Source organism: Carassius gibelio, chromosome A14, assembly GCF_023724105.1.
Source record: "Carassius gibelio isolate Cgi1373 ecotype wild population from Czech Republic chromosome A14, carGib1.2-hapl.c, whole genome shotgun sequence".
Taxonomy (NCBI): domain Eukaryota; kingdom Metazoa; phylum Chordata; class Actinopteri; order Cypriniformes; family Cyprinidae; genus Carassius; species Carassius gibelio.
The window spans coordinates 24,693,470-24,708,192 of NC_068384.1; the positions used below are offsets into that span (position 1 = coordinate 24,693,470).

Sequence of the window (14,723 nt, forward strand, 5' to 3'; positions counted from 1 at the left end):
GGAGCAGAGCAGAGCATGAAAAATCATTCGATTTATGAGAGCAGCACTTAAGACACAGAGGAGAAGATGTTATGCAGCGCGGCTTCCAGCCTAGGAGCTAAAGTCATTTCCTCAACGGCAGGTACATGCTCAAGCGAACAAAGCTACAATCAAATTGCTTCACTGCACGGCCTAAAATCTCGTTTAATGTCATACTTATGCCTATTCTTCAGGTTTCCCGTGACACCCGAGTTCTTTAATCAGTAGATTTTCAAGCAGGTGTCTGTCTGGTGACCCCAAGTGCTCATATCCGTGCCGTCTGTAATATATAACCCCTCTCTGCATCACGTTCATCTGAGGAAACCCAGCTGCTCCTGTGGAAATTTCCATGATGTATGTTGTTGTGTGTTATTACTTCAGTCAATCTGGGATCAAAAGCTGATATGAGTGATTAAACAGCTGCCATCAAAACATCTTTAAACACCCACATGAGTAATAAATACTCTCATCTGCTGATTAGTCAAGTTAGTTTCAAGAGCCTTTTAACCACAGAGGCAGAGGCATGGGATTTATTCTTCATTACAGCTAAAAAAAAAGCTCATTGTTTTTAAAATTTGCATTGACATTCTCGCTTAGGTTTTTAGGCCTAACACAGCCAAATATCGAACAGCAGTGAACCAGGTTTAATCTTGGACATCTACAGAGAACCTGTTAGGTGAAGAAGAGACATTGATTTAAAAAACAGTTCAATGTAATGTGAGTTTTAAGGTCAGAATTGTAGATAAATGCTGTACCCTGGTGCTTGGGATGGAGGGGGTTTGAGATATTGTGAAGAGTGCTGATTTCACATCATTTTTAAAAGTACACTTATATACAAAACGTATATACCAAAATATATATAATAGTATTATAAATATTTTTGTATTTATTGGTATTTCCCTGGGCACCCCTCCACATGAAATCAAATTGTTATTTATTTTTGTTACATTCCATGATGTAAGGATATTCATATTTGTTTTCTGTGCTGATCGTACTGTAAAATGACGTTACAGATGCCCGATTTAGCATATTACTCTGAATTCCACCCATAATTTTATTAAAACTCTTAATATATTAAGAAACATAAATCAGATAGGAAATATTCATTTAACTGTGATAGAGTTGTTTAAAAATCTAAATGATGTATATATATATATATATATATGTGTAAAAAGTTTTATGAAAACCATTTTCTTCTCCAGATTTATGGTTTAATTTGGCACATGGCACAATCAGCATGTATACATCTGGTATACATAAATAAATATTAAATATATTTATACATAAATATACATATAGAGCTATTACAAAGACACTTGTTGTGACCTCAGATTATGCTGTAGAGGACCAAATGCTCTGCCCTTTGAATATTGGTGCTTTCAGCCTAATAATTGATAATAATGGTCATTTACACTTTCAGGTCAATGGGAGCATAATCTTCATAAAAGCCCTATACATATATGTATGTATGCCCATATTTATATATATTTAAAGAAACACAGGTCTACACTGAAGTCAGGTTCTTCAGTGTTAAGAGGCCACTGTCTCCAGTCGAGAGAAACGCTTACAAAGTCAATGGAATCATTTCAGTTAGTTCAGTTCAATCTTAAGCTATTGTTTTCTCTTGCATGTAAAATAATAGATTTATTTTGTAATTCTTAAGCAAAATTAGACATGTCACTTTTTAAAAATAACAAAAAGTTATATTTCGCAAAGACAGATGACAATAGACGCAGCTGAAACACTACTTATGGTGAACAAAATCAACGTAGTGGTAAATAACCCCCCACATCCCATCACACAAATATTTAACCGAAAACATGGCAAAGGCAATCAAACACACACACACACACTCAACTCAAATACTCACTTTTATACTCAGAACCTCTCTCACACACACACACACACACACACACACACACACACACACACACACACACACACCAGTCAAACAGTGCTCTGACGCAGGAGCCATAGCTAATTTTGCTGTAAAAGATGCACTTTTCTTTAAACAAAACAATTACAGTAACTTTAAAAGTCTTTATCTGCAGTCTTGTCCGATGAAAAAGTTTCAAACTAAAGATTTTCAGTGGAACCAAGAAAAAAACGGTTAAAACACCACGTGTGGTTATGCAACTGGAAAACGAGTTGCAGTTACCATTTCAATCCAGCCGTGTCCATATTTGTCGTTTGTCTCAAGTCAGATCCCTACGTTCCACACAAACACATCTCAGGGAAAGATCGTCAAATTAAGAAGAAAAAAAAAACAGCTTTTTATAAGGCATTGAAAAGAAATTGAAAAGCAAAGCAAACAATATTATGCAGATGTCACCTTAGAGGCCACTGTTTTGAAACGTGTTTCCCACAAAAGACTGTAAAGGGAAATAAAATGCACTTTCCTTTGTTTTTTTGTTATTTATTCAAGAAAAAAGTGATTTGCCCGATTCTGCATAAAAAGGCATTATTTTTTAAACGATGATTAGAAAAAATACTGCTCGAAACGCTCATCCCTTTTCAAAGGAAAGAGAGCAGTTCTGTTTTGGCAGGTTTGCACAACTTGACATCTGGAAAGAACTTGTCACTGCTTTTTGCAAAAGTCTATTCTTGTTTCCGTCATCGTCCTGAACCCCCTTCCTTTCACTTCAATGTTTTCATGAGAACCGAAGACTTTCCCCACATCCCTCTCTTTGTCGGATGGCCATAAAAGCTATACACGCGTGGTGGAGTGGGAGTGTGGCAGGCCGGTGGAGTTGAAGCCCGCTGTGAAGGTGTTGTAGGGATGTAGGTTGGGCATGCCCACTAGCGAGTTGGGAATCATGGTTATGGTGTTGGGCGTCATGAGTGGGATATCATCAGGCGAGCGCCGCAGAGACAGCCCGTAATCGGGAAGTGAAGCGAGCCGTAACGGGTCACCGGGCGGCCCTGCGTCGCACTCGTGGTGCGTCTGGTTGACCTGCAGGGACATGATCTCTTCTTCAGGGGCGTGCCGGTTCACATCATTGGTGGTGGTGGCCCGTGGCGAGGTGGGTTGTGGGTGCTGCTCCTGTCGGCGCTTATCCTTGCGGTAGTAGAGAGCGGCGAACGCCAGAACATTGAGGAACAGCAGAGAAGCTCCCACTGCGATGGTTACGCTCAGCTCGGTGGAGTAATCCCGTGGGTTCTCCACCACCAGAGGGCCTGGTTCCTCTTCTCCGTTCCACTGCTCCTTCCCGCTCTCGCTGTTGTACGCTGGAGACATCGGAGGCCGCTTGGTGTTGAACGGCCAGACTTTGCCGTTGGGACGTTTGGTGGACAGGGAGTTCTGAGTGGTCTCGGGTGGTGGCACTTTGGTGGTGGTGGAGGTGTAGTGGAACATGTCGTGAAGGTTGTACAGATGAGGGACCAGGTGCTTCCAGAACGCCACTTTAGTGGCGCGGTAGTGATCCCGGACTCGTGGCTTGAGGCCGATGTGCAGGTACAGCTGGTCTTGAGGATTGTATTTGGACCAGGCTACCTCTTCGAAGCGATTGGCTTTAGTGTGGATGAACTTGGTATCCTGAGGCACTGGTTTGTTGGGATCTCTGCAAAACAAACAGAAGAAAGATTAATAAACTAAGCTGAGAAGTTGATTCATGTAGAGTGTTATTGCTAGAAGTTCAAGCAACACTTCACTCAAAAGTGAAAATTCTTTCATTATTTATTCACAATCATGTTGTTCCAAGCCTGCGTAATTTGATGGATACTAAATAAGTTGTTCTGCTTTTTCTGAGTGAAAGCACACAGTGGGGATGTAATAATTCACTCCAAAGGATGCGATACGATTCACGATACTGGTTTCATGACATGGTTTTCTCACCATTTTTTTAACCAAAATGAGTTTTTGAAAATAATGTGTTTACTGTATGAAAAAGAGAAGCTGCACAACATCTTCTGTGTTTCGTAAATGACAGGACATCTTCAAGCAGGACTGTTAAACTCAACTCCTGGGGTACTGGTTCATTACCATTAAATTCAGCATTGCTGTGCTCTTCAAGACCCCTCAACCTCTGGATATACTAAAGCAGGGGTGTCCAATCCTGTTCGCAACGTGCCACTATCCTGCAGAGTTTAGTTAATCAAGTTTGGGATTACTGAAAACATCCGGGGAAGTGTTTTGGGGCAGGGTGGAGCTAAACTCAGCTGAACATTGCATTGGCCCTGCAGGAGCAGGATCGGACACACACTCTATTTGTGCTGGATAAAGGCTTCTGCTAAATGACTACTTACTATTATCATTATCACACTTTACGATATTCAGCAGGGAGATCTCTGTGCTTCTTTCTTCTCAACCCTGCCTTTGTTTTTCTTTCCAGTGTAACCCTACCTTCATTCTTGGTCAGTCTCAACACGCATGAAAACACAACCAGCTAGCACCCTTTCTTATATCAATCCCTGGAGTTTGCGCCAATCATCAAAACAATTTGACAAAGCCTCATCATCACTACACTACTATCTGTCTTGCTTCATCTTCTTGTATAAAGATGCCAGGCACTTCTTCCAAATCATAATTTTCTATTTCTCCCCTGTGTGACATTACGTTACAGCTCATATCTCTAAGCACCTCTGCCTGCTGGGCTTCACGCATCCTCAGCTCATTCGGTATAAAAAAGAGATGGGCCAGAGGCTTTTAAAGTGAAACACAAATGAATTAATCAACAGCTGAGATGTGCTTCAGGATGCAACTTGTTTTTGATAAAACAACAGCAGTGCATCCATTCCGTTAATTGCTTTGGGAAAGCAGTGCAGATTGCATTAACAGCGAGTGTGCTGATAGAAAGTGGACCATATTAATCTAAACGCTAAAGGGGGGATGCTGGCAACGGGCCCTTGTGTGTGTGTTGTATTACCCTTTAGCCTCCAGGGGTCACTGTTTCTCCAAATGACATTACAAGCTCACAAATGGCATAGCAAGGTGGCCAATATTGATTTATTGTCTGTATGAACATATGGCATATAAATAATAACACATCTACTTGTTGTCTTTTAGCTCCACTAGTAACTGATCTCTGATTGAAATAAATAAATGAATAATTTAATCAGAAATGCTCAGAATCATTGGAGAAAACGTTCTCTCAAACAAGTCATTAAATTCCAAATTGTAGGGACAATCCCTATTAACCCTCTGTAATTCACAGTGGATGAAAAGTGACAAGAAAAAGTGATTTATACTGATTTTAAGCCAAGCACCATTTTCCTATCAGAAAATGCATATAATACTATAATAACAGCATTCAGAAAGGATGACACTGTAATTCTATGTGTTATTATGCAAATTCAATTCAAACGCATTAATATTTATTTCTTCTTGAAAATTTGATAAAAGCATTTCTGTCTATGAATGGTCTGTCAAAGTGGTTATATTATTGAAATCATGTTTGAAATGTTGTGCATGTCCTCATGAAATTGAGCATTTTGATGCTCAATCACACGCTTAGCGTAAACAGTATAATTTCTGGCTCTTTTTGTTGATCGCTTCTCTCGCACAGAATTAAATTGTGGTGTGTGCACCAATTGACATGTCAGTGCAGCTTCACATCATGCATTGCATATGCACAAAGCTATATAGAAAATAGACCAGAAAGAAGACATAAAACAATATATATATATTTTTTTTTTTAATCAAATTTGTATTATAAAGTCGTGTCATCTACAACAGTTGGAGAGCCACTTTTCAGTGCTGACATCTATGCAGAAAATCAAGTACATCTAAAAGGACAGTAAAAGAGAGCTAGTTTAAAGACAAATCACATGTTTTTTTTGCCTTGTCTGTGCAGAGCAGAGAAGCAAATGGAGATAGGTTGAATGTCAGCTCAGAAGCCGATAAATAACCAGTTTTATTAGGCTGGTAATGATCCCCAATGAATATTGGCAGCCGGACCATGATGACTTTGTAGCTGAATATCAGTAATTAAGTTTCAAAGAAGCAGGCAGCAGAGGTAAGGTCATATTGATCTGCCACGTTGCAACATGCCAGAGAACAGGACATCAATGAAGCCGCAGCGGTGCAGCGTATATAAGAAATTCTTGCTGCGTGGCGTGTGAGTGGCAGTCGGTGTACCTGCGGCATTCTCACTTAATAAGAAACGCTAGTATCTCAATATCACCACACGGTCTCTTAATGGTCAATCAACCGACTTGCATGACACAGCATATTTGTGTTTGTGGCTAGGTTTTCAATGCTACTGACTGCTGATTAGACGGTCAGTGGTGATGCTTTAGATGTGTCTTCAGAGGCTGTTGATCTGTGGGTGTTTCACACGTGAGGGTTTAGCTCGAGATTTAATGTGTTGTTGTAAATGAAGATGAATAATATTATAACTAGTGGATCAGGTTTTGTATTAAAATGATTGTCTTTAAGTGAGTAACCCTTACAACACCATTTGTGATTTGGACATGCATGCATTCTCATATAAATTGGAATTGCATTAAAAAAAACATAGGTATTACAGCTTAGAAATGTGATTTTCAACATTAGGCACAAACACCAAAAAAGAAGGAATACTAAACACTGAAGATTAGCCAACAGGCTGTCGATTGTGAGTTGTTTCCTCACAAAAGCAGTTCATTTAGTGTATTGAAAACACTTCTTCATTGACATCCATTAAAAAATGCCTCTTGTCTAAGGTTTCTTGTCTCCTTGCCAGTGTACTGCAGTGTTATGCTTCTTTTTGTTAACCTTGAAGGCTCCCTCTAGGGGAGGGGCTCTGATATGAGGCAGTCTGAGTCATTCAATGTTGGCCAAGTCTCATTTTTCCTGCAGTAATGGCTGTGTATACTGAGCTCATGTTTTGGTTATGTTACTGGATGTTTTGTCATTTCGGATTTGTTAGCCTTATTTATTTGGACCGATGCTATTTTATTATCACTGAGATGCTATTATAGTGTTTATTTATATTTAGAATTTGTTTTCATTTTCATTTAAATTATTGTTAATAATAATAATAATAATAATATTTTTAGTACATCAAGTTAAAGTAAATGAAAATGAGAAACATTGCCTTGACAACTACCTGGTATAATAATAATAATAATAATAATAATACAAATTATATCAATAATAATAATAATAATAATAATATATTATATAACATATTTTATATAAACTTCTTCTCAAGGATTAGAAAACTGCAAGTCCAATGTCTTTATTACAGTAGGTAACCATACCAATATCAATAATGTATAAAAAGCGTTTTCCCTCCCCAGTGACTGAGCTGGTGCCAAATTCATTCCACTAACTCACAATTGTGGAAGTGTATGTGCAAACGGAGGGCATGAATCAGCTGTTGGGGTTCTGTACTCAAATCGGCTCCTAAACCGCTCAAATGTTTCTATGGGTAAGGCCACTTTGACTTGCCCAGTGAAGCCGCACTTCAGCCTCTATCAGAGCCACTCGTTCAGATCTCAGTCCCTGAGAGGAAACTACTCCACCACCACTGAGATTCTCAAACTAGGTTGGACTTCCTAAACGCCATCCTGTCTGACGATATTTTCATCAAAGAATCCGATAGCAGCAGTGCAATATTCTAGAATCCTAGTAGAAAATTAAGTCTGGACAAAATTCAATTGTTAATGGTCATTTAATTATTATTATTTTTTTTTACCTTAGTGGTGCTTGCTAAGGCTAATTGCTTGTACTTCTAAACCACTTAGCTAGTATTAAACTTTTGTGCCCCTTATGCTTTTTTTTTTCTTTGATGAGAGGTGTGCTGGTGATCAGTGCTTATCATTTTCACTTGATGAACAATAAATCGTAAAAAAAAAAAATATATATATATATATATATATATATGTGTGTGTGTGTGTGTGTGTGTGTGTGTGTGTGTGTGTGTGTGTGTGTGTGTGTGTGTATTTTCACAGATAGACATATGACTAAAATATCATAGAAAATTTGGATGTGACCATTGACTTCAGCCAGTAAGCCATAGCAAAAAGCCACTTGAAAAACTTACCTTTACAGACATACAGTACAAGGAGAAACTAAGAGAAAAAAATAAGGAAAGAAAGAAAGAAAGAAAGAAAGAAAGAAAGAGAATGATAAGAAAGAGAAAGATAAATGAATGTAAAAAACAAAACCGCACTTGGATGTCTGAGGATGCTGAGACACCAAATCCAAAGGGGCATCATAAAAGCTTCTGTTTCCACTTCAGTGTCTTAGCGTACTTTGGTCAGGGTCACGTATTTCCATGAAAACTCCATCTTCAACTGAATAGCACTGATTCTAACTCAAGGTAGTGCATGCACTTTTAATTTTAAAGTTTTCTATCAGGGATAATTTATAAATAGGCTACAGGAGGAAGTGTGCACTGCTTTGTGTGGTTTTTCATTTTACGGTGCATTTCAAGGTCCACACACAACTGGCTTCCCTTTTGAAAGATGCAGTGTTACATTTAGAGTTTTTCTTATCTGTGTTTGCTTTTCTCAAGGTCAGCAGATAGAATATATAACATAAAACAGCATGACAGAGCCCATGTCAGCCCAGGAAGTTTAAACTGCGGTTGTTAAAAGTTCTGATAGTCAATGGCTGGCCACAATACTTTCTCAGTTCCTCGCAGAACAAGATAAAAGACAATTAGAGGTGCTTGATAAGGATACTATTATAATTCATACTTAGGGTTAGGAATGTGAATAGATGATGGTATTTAGATTTTACATGGGCAATCAAAAGTTTTTAAAATGCTAATTTGTTATAAAATTATGCACAAATAACTAATAACCACTGAACCATATTGTACAAAAAAGATCTTGAAATATATTAGAACATCTCTACATCACTGTCAGGGAGATTCTCCGTCAGTGAGCCAAAAAGAAAGCAATGATTTTGAAGTAATACAGGTAGCTGCAGGACACTGGCCCCTGTGCCCTCTTCATTATGACTGCTATTGATCGGATGGGTAAGGTGAGTGATGGTCAACATATGTTCTGACTCCTGTATGGAACTGATCTGTCAGCTCTCCTCAGAAGATGCTTCAACTCATAACATTCGACATGCTGCATAGCCTCTTCATGGATCCTCCGTTACTTTCTCCAAAGCAAACCTGCACATTGCCAACATATTTCCTACAGCAACAAGTGCTAGACATAATTGAGAAGGCAGTTAGACTGTTAAACAAAATACGCACAATACCTTTTTATTCTCGATTGCACTCGCTGCTGTAGTCTAGGAACGACACAACAAGCGGATGCGGGAAGCAATTTAGCTCAAAGACAGAGAAAGTGATAGGCTTAGCCTTGGGTGCAGGGTCAACTGAATTTCAAGAGACTGTTTCCGTATTGGTGTATAGCGGTGAGGGAAACCACTCATTAAGATGCAGCTTTGAAATTATTATTTTTGTTTTCACAATCATGAGGCAGATACGACAAGACAGTCGAGTAAATGAGCATCTGCTTGCCATTCAGATAAAGTACAGGCAACAGAATTTCAATAAGACGGGATGTCGATAGAAAGGCATCAATAAAACACAAAATGCAAGGCATGTCAAATCATTGAGTGATTACAGTCAACATGGCACGTCCAGAGCCAACTCTTATTTATTAATCATGGCTTATTGATTACTGATTAATTATGTTTTATTCTGTGGGTGAACTTGCCAATGTATCCACAAGGGACAGCATCATTAAAAAACATGGGTTTCTCAAACAGAAATATCGGAATTTATCCCAGCAGGCCTCAGCATTTCTGAGATTGGTTTGTATTTTTGTTACAAGAAAGCTTGAAGGGGGAGGCAGAGAAAATAGGAGGACAAAAGGAAAAGGACAACAGTATTCTGCTCAGCAATGTGTCTGGCTCAGCACAGCATGGGCTGTTTGACTGGAGGCTGAATGACACAGTAGAAGAATATAGAGGAAACAGCTCCTGTCCATCAAATGCTAGCACTACGATCTCTGTAGAAATCCACACGGCAGCATTCGTAGTCCAGTTGTAGCCTGCACAAAGGCGATATGCACCAGCAATTCAAGATCGGTTTCGACCTCACTCTGACCATCACTGCGGTCTTAATAGAATGTTAACTTTTGTTCCGCCTTCTTTCAAGACCTAATGTAAACAAAGTCACGCGCATGACCCTGGAGGCGGAGCTTTACAAACTATAAAAGCGTGATGAACTTCCAGCTCATTCTCTTACCTTTCTCGCTTCAGAGATCAGGTCCAGGTAGGAAAAAAGTATTAAAATGATTATACACAGTTCATTTCATCACTTAAGTGGTGCAGGTGCCTTGTGTCCCTGTGAATTGTGGTGATTATATGGCATTATTGCATTGTTTTGTAGCTATCTAGTATGATAAGATACACGTTTTTGGAATTATGTTCTCTTTCAGATATCTATAATTTACTGCAGTTGCAATTGCGACCATGCCATCTCACAGCTGCTGGTTTTGTTAATCTGCAATGGATCCCCGTGATGGACATCGAGGTGCCCCTCATGTCTTGGATTGCCCACCTGACAGAGGATATGGATAATAATCCTTGCAGTGCAGCTTATGAGAGTGGTCTAAGGCGCTGGATTTAGGCTCCAGTCTCTTTGGAGGTGTGGGGTCAAGTCCCACCGCTGCAATGCCATGAGGGCCTGCATGCATTCAAAAAAGGTCTGAAATATTGTGAGAGCATGCTTTCCCTAGCAGCAGCCAGGCCCGCCAGAGACATGCAAGTCAAACAAGATCCACAGCCAATCATCTGTTTTCTAATGCAGAGAGACGCAGTACTGCTCCTGGGCCCTGTCCTGCCTAGGGAGGAACAACTCTGTCATGTGAACTGGATTCACAGCATGGTGGCTGAGCATGGTAGAAGGAGAGAATGCTCTTTAGGTGGTCATGATCATAAGTGGGCTTGCAAACATTTAGGTGAGTACAACTACAATTTCAAACCAGCATGTCATAAGTGTGTGGATAAACCAACCATTGCTCCACCAACAGAAAGCACATATGTAGAAAGCACAAAAAGCTTAAGAATCTTAAGATCCTGACTAACTCTTTAGAGCTTATCTCAGAGAATGGACAGATTTGAGGCTCATCATTTCTTTTTCTGATCATCTCTTCCCCCAGCCAGGACAGCATTTCTTCACCTGTTCTTCACCTTCATAGATGACCTCTTCTTCCCAAGCAGGCGATAACCAGGCACTTCTTGGCTAATCCATGCTGCCCTGGCAAGGAGTGTGCTAATTTCTCACTATTTTCTCACTGAGCTGATTTCTCACTATTTATGCTGCTGGACGTGCGGCTCCTTTGGGTCACACCTTAGCTATTTTCCTGGCGGCCTTAAAGAAAACAATGTGTGTGGAAGATCAAGATTCCAAAATGTTAATTGATTCGGCTTTGGTAGCACATTCACAACAGACACGTGATGTGAGGTTACGTCATCAGCTGTCTTATGTCGCAGGCAGATATGGCTGGCTCAGATTTGCCATAAGGAGCAGACTGATGCAATTTCCAGTAATGCCTGATCATGTCTTTCATCCACAAATGTTGGACAGACCTGAGTGTTCCATTTCTTATGCACCCTGGGAAACAACTCATGGTCAGGAATGGTACTTTATAGTACAGCAGGACTGCTCTGGCTCAGGTGTTCTCAAAATCCCAAGAATGGCCAACATGATTGTTGTATGCTTTTCCCACTTTTCTGTTGATTCCTCAAGTCATTCAGAGGATGGGTCCTTACTCTGTGCTGATGGTGGCTCCACGCTGGCCAGGAAGGCCATGGCTCCCAAACTGATTCAATTGATAAAGGGCTGCCCAAGGCAGCTGCCAACTCGAGCGGATCTTCTGTCACAGATAAACAGACAGACTTGGCATCCAAACCTGACTGCTCTGCACTTATGGGTATGTTCTCTGTGGAGTCTGTCCCTCAATGCTAGAGTCCCATCTATTCGGGCCAATTACTCTCTAAGGTGGAAATTATTTTTCAAACTGGTGTGTGAACACTGAGGTGGACCCAGTTATGAGCCACTTGTCTTTTTTTACAGTTTCAATTGGATCAAGGCAAAGCAGCCAGTACATACCTTTGATATACCTTGGCTATTTCAGCATTTCTTGAAGGGTCAATGAATGAATGGGCCTATTGTGAAAACAGATTTGAAATATGTCCCTCTAAATGGATTTTCTCTGTATCTCTGGAGAGCTCTGTGCTCTCTCTCTGTTAGTGGAGATTGTTTGCGGTGGAAGGCAGATGGCACGGGAGTGTTGCTTGGCCTAACCCTGCATTTTTACCAAGAGTATTTAAGCCCCAGTTTACAAATTAGGTACTGGATGTGGTTGAATATTAACCATTTTCCTCACATGGGGCATAGGCATGACTATGTTTACATAAGGTATTGAGAGAAGGAGGAACAAAGGTTATCATTCTATGAAGACCGTAGTGAGGGTCTTTCTTTAGTCTCACAGATCCATAGTTATATTCACAACATATGTTGTCAAGTGAGAAGAAGGTTCTTGTATGCATTTGTTTTTCTGCAGGACTAATGGTTAACACTGGTTAACACTTGATAAATTAATTAGGGTGCTAATGCATTACACTTCTACTATTAATAACAAGCTGAGAAAAAATCCTGTCTAAAATCCCTTTGAGATTTGAAGTCAATTTAACAGTCCTACACTTGGCAGCATTTTACCATTATTCTTTCATTAATTTCAGAGATGAATGGTTCTTAATAATTGTCTCAGAGACAGTTACAATGTCCATTTAGGAGTAAGAAATATTTCATAACGCTTAAAGAAATTATTAAAAAATTTACACAGATTCTTCACATTATGAGAACTGTCAGTCCCAACACCTGTTTATAAAACCCACTTCAAATAGAAGACATTTATGCTTTTTATTGATGTGGATGTATGCTGTTGATGTGGCTTAAAATGTGGCTGTAATAAGTTTTTCTCAGGATTTCTCAGGATCTAGTTAATAAGTAGGATCTAGTAATAAGCTACTATTATTGTTATTATTATTATTGTTTTTAAAATGTATTTTTATTACCTGATAGTTCTGTTAATAATTATACAAATTTTGTATTTATTTGTCAGTTTTTACATCAGATATTTATTTTTTTAAATAATAACTTTCAATACACTGGTTTTAATATTTGTAATAATATTAATATTTGCTATATAATACAATATAATATCTATTAGCCTCATACTCAAGCTTGGAATCTAAATGGGAAACACTGTTACTTTGTCACTTCATTTAGCCACTTTTTTTTTCCAAACATGCCTTTCTACCCCGATTTCACAGTTAATGGTTGTTTTAATGCTGTATTCAAGCTGTGTGTGTGGGGGGGGGGGGGGGATTGGGGTGGCATGGCTTATAAGCACCATGAAGCGGAAATAAGAATTTCACTTTGGGGAATGAAACATGCTGTTGACATTAAGTGGCACAAGCTTAATATAATGTCCACCTATTTGACTCCAGTTCCCATATTTATTTGGAATCAGGTACAAGTGTCCAATTTAGAGAGATGCTAGGGAGTGCTATCTAGGTCATCACATGGAGAAGCTGTAAGAACACTCGGAATGCTGTAGTGCACATTAGTGGCTGTATCCCTAGCATGCATCAGAACTAAACCAGAGTTTGCTGGTTAAGATGGAAGTGATGATTTGTGTACTTTATGTGATTGAGAGGTTCATTATCCTGGCATCTAATCCTTTGCTCTGTACAAGCCGACCGCTAAGCAATATCCTATATAATCCACTCCTCACAATAGAGCCACATAAATGGAGCAAATCTATGGGCAGTAATATCAGAATCTCAGCACATTAGTCGTGCTTAAAATGGATTCTGTAATGCCAGTTCAGCTGGAAGCCATTAGATGAATGACTGCAAGAGGATACAGTGTTTGTCATGTAATAAATAATCTTTATATAATAGTAAAGATAGTATATCTGAAAGGATGCTTTTAAAATGGCAGAAAGGACAGCAGGATTGAGGCTACTGTGAGTGATTATTTTATGGACGGTGGGTTTTTAAAGCTTGATAGATGATGGTTTTGTGTCTTTATGTCAAAATATATGTGCAATACATGACATTTTAGAAAGTGGAAATAAGCTTAAGTTATTTTATGATAAGATGGACAGAATTAGAATTTTACAGACTCATCTAAAATATTTAAATACTTAATAAATAAGAAACAATATTGTGTTTGTTAAAATAGAGGATCGATTCAAATCTATTAACTTCTATTGTCAATCCAGACCTGAAAGGAAATTGTTTCACCAAACAATTTCATTTTTTATTTTTATGCTTTTGCTGAGAAACTGAGAAAATCTGGCAGTCAAACTGAGAAAATCATTACCCTGTGGGGGTTTCGCGTACAAATGTCCCATGCCCTTGAGCTAATTTGACATTTTCTGGACAGATGTTGTTCTGAAAAGTTCTCTGATGTGCTTGCAGATTGTTGACTTGAGCATTCAGCTTAAGAAATATAGCCTGCGGTACTCATCCATTAGCATTTCCACTCAGTGTATGTTATTTTTGGCTACACCTAGTGTGCACTTAACAGTTAAAGAATGATTTATAAATGTCAAGGGGTGTCATTTTTATTGTGACTGGTAAAAGTGGAGAAGCAGCAACATGACCAATCAGTTTTTCTCAGTAAGAGCAGTTGTCAAATTAGATTTGTGTTGTTCGAGCTGATTACAAGCACTCCTCATACAGATCTATAATGCTTTGTGCTCAGGGCAGGATTGAGCAGGAAGGAGAACGGGGA

General features: G+C 39.1%; 1 protein-coding gene across 2 annotated transcripts in view; it reads right to left on the reverse strand.

Moving 5' to 3' along the window:
• Nucleotides 1–1,439: 1,439 nt before the first annotated feature.
• Nucleotides 1,440–14,723, reverse strand: part of LOC128026947 (neuroligin-3) — a 197,254-nt gene continuing 183,970 nt past the window's right edge. For both annotated transcript variants that reach the window (XM_052614249.1, XM_052614248.1), the window contains one exon: nt 1,440–3,578. In XM_052614249.1, coding sequence (XP_052470209.1) covers nt 2,726–3,578 — 853 coding nt within the window. In that variant the 3' untranslated portion in view covers nt 1,440–2,725. The remainder of the gene's footprint in view (nt 3,579–14,723) is intronic.